Source organism: Vitis riparia, chromosome 12, assembly GCF_004353265.1.
Source record: "Vitis riparia cultivar Riparia Gloire de Montpellier isolate 1030 chromosome 12, EGFV_Vit.rip_1.0, whole genome shotgun sequence".
Taxonomy (NCBI): domain Eukaryota; kingdom Viridiplantae; phylum Streptophyta; class Magnoliopsida; order Vitales; family Vitaceae; genus Vitis; species Vitis riparia.
In genome coordinates this window covers 12,178,856-12,189,171 of record NC_048442.1, presented here as the reverse complement: position 1 = coordinate 12,189,171, position 10,316 = coordinate 12,178,856, and the positions used below count along the sequence as shown (strand labels likewise).

Here is a 10,316-nt window from a genome sequence, read left to right as displayed (position 1 = left end):
AGTCCTAACTAATTTACAATTGTATAAAAAGAGTCCTAAAAAGAGAAAAAACCTAAATTATAAGACCTAAACTTGCAACACTTTCCCTCAAGTTGGTGAATAGAGTCTTTATTCCCAACTTGCCTATAATTCCTTAAAATGTGGTATTAGCCAATCTTTAGTTACAACATATACAAGTTAGCCATGTGTCTCAATACCTGGAATGCAAATAAGACCACTATCAAGCTTATCCTTTATGAAATGTCAATCTACTTCCACATGCTTTATTTGATCATACTATACCAGATTATGAGTAATGTTGAATGCAAACTTGTTATCATAGTAAAGTCTCATAGGGTGTCTCTACTTGATTTTAAGATCATCTAAAATAATCTTAAGCCATAATAGTTCACAAATTCCATAAGCCATTACTTGAAACTCTGCCTCAACACTAGATCTTGTGACCTCTAGTTGTTTTTTACTTTGCCAAGTATTAAGATATCCCCTAAAAAAAGTATAGTCCCCTAAGGTTGATCTTCTATTTAAAATTAATACAACATAATTTGGATCCATGTAGGCTTTTAGGCACAACTTCATAGCTTGTTCGAATAACAACCTTTATCGAATGTTCATTTAAGGTAGTACATGATTCAATAAATAGCTTAAAGATGAGTGTATTTGGGATTATGCATAAATTGACTAACAATGCTCACAACATATGCAATGTCTAGTCTAGTATGTGTTAAGTAAATTAATTTGCCAACTTGTCATTAATACATGGCACAATCTACAATCCTATCCTCCAAGGCCTCTGCTAATTTATGGTTTGGGGTTGTCCACTAGCTTGCATCCAAGTTTCTTGGTTTCTTTAAGAAGATTAATAACATATTTTGGTTGTGAAATAAAGATACCCTCCTTGGAATGAGCCACATTGACTCTTAGGAAATACTTTAATCTAACAAGTTCTTTAATCTCAAATTCTCTAGTTAAATGCTGTCAAAGAGCCTTATTTTCTCTGGATCATTACCAATCACAATAATATCATCCACATACACCAACAAAGTTATCACTCCCTTTAAAGTCAAATGCTTAATGAACAAAGTATGATCACCTTGACTTCGTTTGTATTTCATTGCAAACATCACTTTAGAAAATCTCCTAAACCATGTTCTTAGAGATTGTTCTAAGTCATATAAAGCTTTCTTTAATTTTCATGCATTGGCTCTACCAAGACTTTTGCAAAATCCTAGAGGAATTTCCATATAGATATCTTCTTCTAAGTCCTCATGCAAAAATACATTTTTTTTTACATCAAATTGTTGTAAGCTTCAACCAAAATTAGCTACCAATGATAATAACACCCTTATGATATTTATAATAGCTATGAGAGCAAAGGTCGCTCAGTAATCAACCTCATAGGTTTGTGTTAGCCTTTTATTACTAACCTAATCTTATATCTTTCTAGTTATACTTGATTCTATAGACCCATATACACCCAAATGGTTTCTTCCTCTTAGACACCTCTGTTATTTTCCATGTTCTATTTTTCTCTAAGGTCTCCATCTTAACCCTCATGACTTGTCTCTAATTCTCATTATTTAATGCCTCGAAAAGGTTTTTTGGAGTGGTGATGGTGTACAAATGAGTGAGAAAATTTTTGTGGGAGTGGAAGAAATTATCAAATGACATAAATAATGACAATAGATGCTCCTAATGGTAATGGTTAAATCAAGATCATTGTCAACATTTGAAGTACTAGGAGAGATAGAGCTATTACCTAGTCTTAGTTCAGACTCTTGAGTATACATGGGTTCAATGGTGATTGTTCTTCTTGTTGAGTAAACTTGTAATGGTTTTATAACAATAGTTTCTAGACTAATGTTAGTAGAAAGATCCAATTCATTTTTTTTTGAAAACTAGTTTAATTCAATCATTGTGGCATTAGGAAAAGATTAGATCATGTAGTCTATGTCTCCTGAGTCAATTACCCAAGAGCCAATGAAGGACAAATATGAGGCCCTTAAAGTATGAGAAATAAAATACTACCTTACAGTATGAGAAATAGAAGACTTGTTTGTGCCAAAGAACACATAATTATTTATTCAGAGTACCAAAAAATATCTTAGCCTTTCTATCTCTTCTTTGTTTAGTTCTCCCAATTCTTCACTATTGAAACTATGTTTTTTTTAGGGCCTCCTTCAAAATTTGCCATAATTTCTTGATTGTGTTTTTTCCATGCTTTATTTTCCCTATTCTAATCTAAGTTTTAAGGTTTTCCATTAAGTTTCCTACACTTCTCTTTGGTGTTTTAGGGCTTCTAGTAGTAAGTACAATAAAGTCCTTCACGATTGAGAATTTTCAACTTATCAAGACGCCTAGTTTCTCTAACAAGATTTAAGTTGAATTTGTTTGGCATTATAGCAGCCATGGAAAAACCATGAATAAAATACGGTTCAAGCATCACACCTCTCTAATTTTATTTAGCACAAATGATGGAGATGATTTCATTCATGGCTAGAGGCACCTCTTTTCCTAGAACTTAGACCCATACTTGGTCAAACTATAAATTGAGCCTAGCAAGAAATTAAAAAATTCATTCTTTTTCTATAATTTTTTTTGGCACTATTGCATCTTCATGGCATTTAATTTGAATTTTATGGTAGTAGTCAATTTCCTATCACAAATTCTTCATATTATTGGCAAGTTTAATTACAGATCTAGTTCCTTATTTTATAGTTGAAATAGTCACCTTGATTTGAAAATTTGAGTAGAATCTCATACATTTGAATAGGTTTGTCGAATGGCTTTGTAAACCTCCCTAGTTGTTGTAAAAACCATACATGTTCCACTAAATTTAGGGGACATTGAATTCCATAACAAAGACATGATTGTAGAATCCTCTTCATCTAAACTCTAAAATTTTAGATTTCCAGGTTTTAGTCCTATGCCAATTAAATGGTTCAATTTTCCTTTACCCTTTAGGGAGGTTCACACTAACTAAGAATATTGAAGATAATTCTTCTCAATAAGGTGCTAAGTAGCTTGGAAGTTCTACAATCCCCTTCTGGTTTAGCTTAGCAACACTTTGAATGTCGCCTTACTAGAACTTTGGTAGCAGGAGTATGGTTCAATATTTCAAACATAATAGTAGTGATGAATGGAGACAAAACGAATAAAAAATAAATCAACAATGAAACTCAAGGAATCAAAACACCACAAAAAACTTCAAATAAGGATAGATAGCACTCAAAGTTTTCACCAACCATACAAAGAAACCAGAGAAAGCTTTGATACCATGTGAAATTCTAAATTAAAATAAAGAGAAACACAAATATATATATATATATATATATATATATATATATATATATATATATATATATATATATATATATATGTATGTATGTATGTATGTATGTATGTATGTATGTATGTATGTATGTATGTATGTATCTATTAAACCAGCTTCAATGTGTATTATTATTATCTATTTTACCATATTTTTTTCCAAATTTTTGTTCAATTTTTTTTATATTTCCTAATATTTCTATAAAATTTAACTATCGATGTTTTCATAATTTATGATATTTTAATCCTTGATCATGATGTCATAATTTTCTTTAGTTACCATCTATAGAAACCATAAGATTATAATTTCTTTCATAGCTTAAAATACATGGAAGTTTTACTAAAAGTGTGATCAAAATCAATTTTTTAAAATGAATACCATAAAGAAAAATTATATATGAAACAAATCATGGGTTATAAAGTAAAAGGAAACAAAAATAAAGTTTTGAATTGTAAAAAAGCTTTGTATAACTTAAAGTAGTAAGGGGTCAAGATCATGGAATAGTATTTTGATAGATATTTTCAATATAGTATTGTTACTAAATATCATGTGACCATGTGCTCTACACAAAGAAAATAAAAATATGAAATACTTGATTTTTACCAAAAATTATCTAAGCACGGAAGTCTGAGATAGAGGAAAACATCCAAATCAAGATTACATCAAAAGGGGTCTACACTAATCTAAACTAAAACATGAAGAAATCTAAACCCTAAAAATATATCAAAGAGGCCTTAAGACAAACCCCTCTCCAACTGCAAAATGGGATATTTATACCATTCCAAGGTTGCCTTAACGTGGAGACATGTTGAGGCATTTTAATCCCAAAGATCTAAAGGATAGGAGAAAAATACCAAAAAAAAAAAAAAAAAAGTGTCCAAGCATAATCAATTATTTTAATAGAGATGGTGCCACCCTTAGGAAAGCATGGCACCCAAAGTGGCAATAAGCAAAGGGGAGGTTGCAAATTTGGGCACCATGGGTCATCATCCCAAAATGGAAAATGGCATTGTGTATTCTCTCCTCCTCCCTTTCCCCTTCCCCCCCTCCTCTCCCCCCTCCCTTCCTCTTCCTATTTCATGTCCTTGTACTCTTCTCACTCCATTTCAATACTTTGACTAAGCTCCTTTACATGCACTTATTCACTCAAAATAGTTGCAAGACATTAAAAAATAGAGAAAAAAAATGTAAGAAAGTTAGAGCATATGCAAAGTAGCACAAAATTGACTGATTGGACAATACAATTGATGCAAATATCACACAGAATTTGATTTCTACTTTATTGTCCCAACAATATTTGACATCAATCAATGTGTTTGTAAGGTAATTTGACAAAATTTTAATAAAAAAGCTTAACATGCTATAAGAAAAACCAATTGAGATCCACATGGACCATAAATTAGCATCTACATTGGCAAAAAATATGATGTTCCATGATCAAAACAAAAACATTGACAAAATATATCCTTTCTTAAAAAAAATGCATAATGAAGAAGTAAGTGGAATTGAAGTACCTTGGTACTCACGATTAAATTTTTGACATATTCGTAAAAGTATGAATATTTAGTAAGTCCATTGTGCTAATTGATTTTTATATTAGTTGTGGAGACAAATATTATAATATATATTAAACTTTTTAATGTTACTTTAACTCCATTGATTGATGGTCCAAGCATATTTTTACTTGGCATTTTACTTCGATTATAGAAACTTGAATATGGAAATGACAAAGTTTATGCTATAAATTAATAAATTTACTATAAAATATTGATACAACTACAAAAACGATCGTGATCCCAAAGCATATGCATTGTAGAAAACTAATGCATTAATTATTTGTGCAAAAGCAAAGTTCTCAATTTGCAAGCAAAATATTTGTTCTTTTGTAAATTAAAAAAATGCTATATGACAAAACGTTACCATGAGCAATAAGTCGTCTTCAGAAACATGTTGAACGCGAAGAGTATTTGGTATCTCAAGACAATCTGGAATTGATGTCCTCATTACAAAATTCCAACTGGAATAGATTCAAACTAAAATCATTTAAATTTGGCCCTTGGAAACTTCCAACAAGAATTAGAACAAGAATGTGAATTCTTAATTACCATAAAACAAAGTACTCAGACTAATCAAATATCAATTATTTAAGAATGTGTAATAATGGTAATCTTCTATTATGAAATGTATACATTAGTCAATGTTGGAAAGTAACTCAAATTTCTAATTAATATATACTCACTTCTATGAAGAATATTATATAGAAGATCTTCTATGTTGCTATGTTATTACAATATTATAGTTTTTTTAGTGGATAAGGAAAGTTACTAGGAACGTCTCTATAAATATTCTAGGTCATAAGAGGGAAAAAGAAATAAGATGAAATGGGTTTGTCTACATGCTAGATAAAGATATGAGAAAGAATAGAAGACACCTAATGAAATGAAGGCTCAAGGTTCAAGATGTGGATATAAGGAATAAAGAAATATGAGATTTTTTAGGACTTAACATTGGTATATAAGGAACAAAGGTTAAAGATTTGTAATATTCAAAGATCACAACTACTCAACTTACCACTTCGATAGCCTTTTGAATGTCATCTAATGGCAATTGAGGAACAACCTCTGAAATGTCACAAACCTGAAAAGTAAAGTTATTCAAAGCACCACTAAAACAAATCCTCTAATGAATCTTGAGGGTGCTTTAAAATCTAACCAATTGTTTTAAAAATATGCTACGATTGGATGCAAGAAAATCGTTCCCCTGATTGGCATCATCTTTGGGGTTGATCATTACATAAACTACTACTTTGCCATCTCCCATGAACTCAGCTATGTGCTTGAAACTGCCACACTTAAAACGCATTTAGTATATGAAAATAGGAATTGGAATAGACATGAAGTGAATAGAGATGTGAAAGACAGGAATTGAAATCTTAATCAGCATGGGTTTTAGAATAAATGGATTTTTCTATTCCTATTCCTATTCCTCATTTGAAAAGGAATTCAAACCTATTAATGAATGGAAAATTGAATAGATTTCTCATCACAATTCCAACATTTTAAACATGTGTTTAAGGTTGTTTTTTTAATTAGTATGTGGAGAATGTCGTATGTATAGTGATCACAAGTTAGTACACAATAATTTTAAACTTAGGGTTACTTTTCTTCACATGTCCTAAGGGTTGGTGTAAATACATTTATAGAGTGCATTTGGGAGTTATTCTATAAAGCATTTTTAATACTTGAATGAAAAAAAATTTTAAGTATTAAAAATATTAAAAGCGTTTCCTAAAATCACTACAAAACAAGCTCTTAGTCATTAATGGTTTAAAACTTAATACCCCTATAAAATTTCTTTTATAAAATTTCTCTTTTAGAGGAATTTTAGATTGAAAGATTTTATGTATATGTTTAAAAAATTTCTAAACAATAAATTTATTTTCTAAAGAGAAAATTTTATAAAAAGAATTTTGAAATATGAAATCAACAATGATCTTATGTATTTATACTAAACTTAAGAGGGTGATTCAAATAAACCCTTGAAAATCATTAACAAAAAATATAAAATATATATTAAGATTAAACCCCTTTTCCATCCCATTAATCCTCCTATAGGCCACTAAAGGTGTTATAGTTGAAAGAGGTTTTCTATATATATATATATATATATATATATATATATATATATATATATATATATATATATATATATATTCCATTTTTAATATATATTTTCACATTTAAATATCATGTATATTTTATTTAATAAAATAAAAAAATATTAATACATATATATAAAAATATGAAAAATAAATATTATTGATTTTAATTTTTTATATATATTTTAAATTTCTAAAAAATATTTTTAATTTAATAAAATATAAATTATATATTTATAATATTATCTATTCAATCTTCAACTATTGGTTCAACTATTAAATCGTAAACCGATAACTTTTTCAATTCAATACTTTCAAAACATTATATATAAATTTAAGTAATTCAAAACAAAATTAAAAAAAAAGAGGCAAAATTCTTTTTGTTATGTATGTGAACACAATTCTTAGAAACTTTAGGAAAAATCAAATAAAAAAAGTTTAAAAGATAATTTTTTTTTTAAAAATACTAGTGTGAATAATCAAATATTTCTTTTTTATTGAGAGCATAATTTTTTTTTTTTAAAAAAAATTATACATAAATACTGAAAAAAAATGTATCAAAATAATTATTTTAACATTTCTAAGAAATGAAAAAAAAAAAAAAAAGAAGTTACAAAAGTATAAAAACCTTTCAAAAAAGAGTAAAAGCAATATGAAAGAGAAAAAAACATGTAATTCAAAAAAGATATTAAAAAATTAGACAAGAGTGCTTTCTGCCTTGTGAATATGATTTTTCCATTCAAAACACTTAGAAAAAAAAAGTTTAAAATAAAATAAGGATAATATTTTAAAATAAAAGAAATTTAGCTTGCTCATTTTATAGTTTCCATAAAATCTGAACAAAAGTAAAAGAAAAAAAAACAAATAAAAAAAACACCCACACACGCTACAATAATTTCTCAAAAATGAAAGAACAAACTCAAAAAAATACTAACTAAATAAAACCAGTTACAAAAATAAAATGAAATTAATTAAAATTATAAATTAATAGACTCTAATAAAATCACTTTTGAAAAATAAAATAATCTAAAATATGATATATCTTTTTTATACTTCTATAGTATAAAAAACGTGACACAGATATATATCTAATTTGACTAGATTAAGAAGAATGTGACCGTAGTAATAATGTATGAAAATTATAATGTAAACACGAAGAATATGATTAAGATATGAAAAATATTATTAGGGTATGAAAAATGTTACAAAAATACTAAAATATGAAAATAAAAACCTAGTTAAAAATCATGTGACCATGATAAAAAGAAAATATAACCAAAATATTAAATTAGAAAGGTGGTATATAAAATAAAAAAGATAAAATATAAAATACAAAATAAAGAAAATTAATAAAACATTATGTAAATATTTGTAGTCTCTAAATAATAAAATAGAATATATTAAATTTTAATAAGTGTTAGACAATATATATTTAATTCATTTTTATATCTTTATATTATTTTGTCAAGTTATCAAATTGCACTGATAAAATATGTTCAAAATAACAATAGATAAATGAATTAAGAAAGGGTTGTAAAATTTTTAAATTTATGCAATGCATTCCAACCAAATTCCTATTATTTGTCCCACTATCAAATATTTTTTTTCTTTTTTTTTTTTCAATTTTATATATTGTTTAAAAAACCTCATCTAATTTTGCAGGGAGCGAGTTATTTCTTTCTAAAGCTTATGATGTAAAAATAATAAACAATGATATTATGAATGAACAATACGTGAAATAAGTAGCATGTACATGATTAATTATATACTATCAAAGCAGAGGCATGCACATGTAAAAATCAAGATGAAAGCATAGAAACTTACTCCCCTCTATAGATTCGGTTCACCATGATAGTGTGGAGCGTTGTTGCAGTTAACGGGAGACCATGACAGTGGTATATTATTTCATCCTTCGTTTTCAACACAATGGGATGATCAAGCGGAAACCCAAATGTATCTGTAAAAGTCTCAATGTTGAGCCAAATATCCTCATCGGAAAAGGGCTGTATACGATATAAGTTATTGGGCCCAACCATCCTCTTAGCCACACCATCGAGTCTGGTTGTAATGATGATGAGTCTGCGCCTTCTACTCTGATTTGATTTGTTACACCACTGGAGTCTCTCCTTTAACCTGAAGTACCAGTCCAGGTTGATATCCCAAATTCCATCAAACACTAATAAATAACTCTTACTCCACAATGCTTTGCAGAGGGCCTCCAATAGCTCCTCCTCCTCCACCTCCACACTACCATCCACAAAATCTCTTTGCCCATCATCACACTGCTTCAGCATAGCCTTGAGAATCTTCTTAAAATCTATTTCTCCTTTCTGTATCGCTTGTAAGTTGATCCAAATTCTGGATTCGTAATCGTAAGAATCGACGTCATCGCTGTTGTCGAAAGCTGTTCGGGCCATAAGGGTCTTACCGCAACCCCCAATCCCCACAATTCCAATTTCCTTACTAAATCCTTTTTCATCCAAATCTCTTCTACCCACAACCAAATTTGCTATATTTTCGACTTGGTCTCGAAATAAATAGAGATCGTCTATCGTTGGTCCATCAAATGATAAAGAGCCAGAAGAAGAAGAAGTTGTGGCTACATCCGTGACGGCAGAAAGGGAAGTCTGCTCTGGTACTACTGGGTGGTGTGTAGCAACACGCAACTTTTTCTTGATGTGAATCAGCTTCCTTTTTGTTTTGCACAGAAACCACAGCTCAGGCAGAGAGTAGTGGTTTTGCCTTTGCCCTTGCTCTTGCCCTTGCCCTTGCTCTTGCTCTTGCTCTTGCCCTTGTGAGGAATCCTTGTTGATTTTCATTTTGCGCTTCTCCAGGAAGAGCACGCAGTCGGTCAATGCAATGCTGAGGTCGTAAAGACAATCCTTCACTCCTGTCGACGGCTTGATGCTTTTAGCTTTCAGAAGCTCTCGAATTTGTAGAAAATAAGAATGGAGGGGGATGTCATGAGGTGGAGGGTGTTCCTCCTCTGCTTCTTCCAATTCATCCATGAATTTGTTCTTCAAAAACTGAAGAATATCTGCTGACATTTTGGCTGTAAAATCCTAATCTCCCAACTCTCACAATTAATTATTGCTTACATCGGCGTTAAGGCTTTTCTTGTTCAAATGAAGAGAATTTCTTGTGGTTTAAGGAAACGGACAAGAATCCGAAGTAGAAAGAAAGAAAAAGAAAAGGTGCTAAGTAGAATCCTTTTTTAGGGGACACTGAATTCCATAACCAAGACATGATCATAGAATCCTTTTCATCCCAACTCTAAAATTTTAGATTTCTAGGTTTTAGTCCTATGCCAATTAAATGGTTCAATTTTCC

General features: G+C 29.6%; 1 protein-coding gene across 1 annotated transcript; it reads right to left on the bottom strand.

Moving 5' to 3' along the window:
- Positions 1 to 8,806: 8,806 nt before the first annotated feature.
- On the bottom strand, positions 8,807 to 10,033 carry LOC117925977. Its single transcript, XM_034845071.1, has one exon. It carries the CDS (start codon positions 10,031 to 10,033, stop codon positions 8,807 to 8,809), a length of 1,227 nt encoding a protein of 408 aa, XP_034700962.1.
- Positions 10,034 to 10,316: the final 283 nt, after the last annotated feature.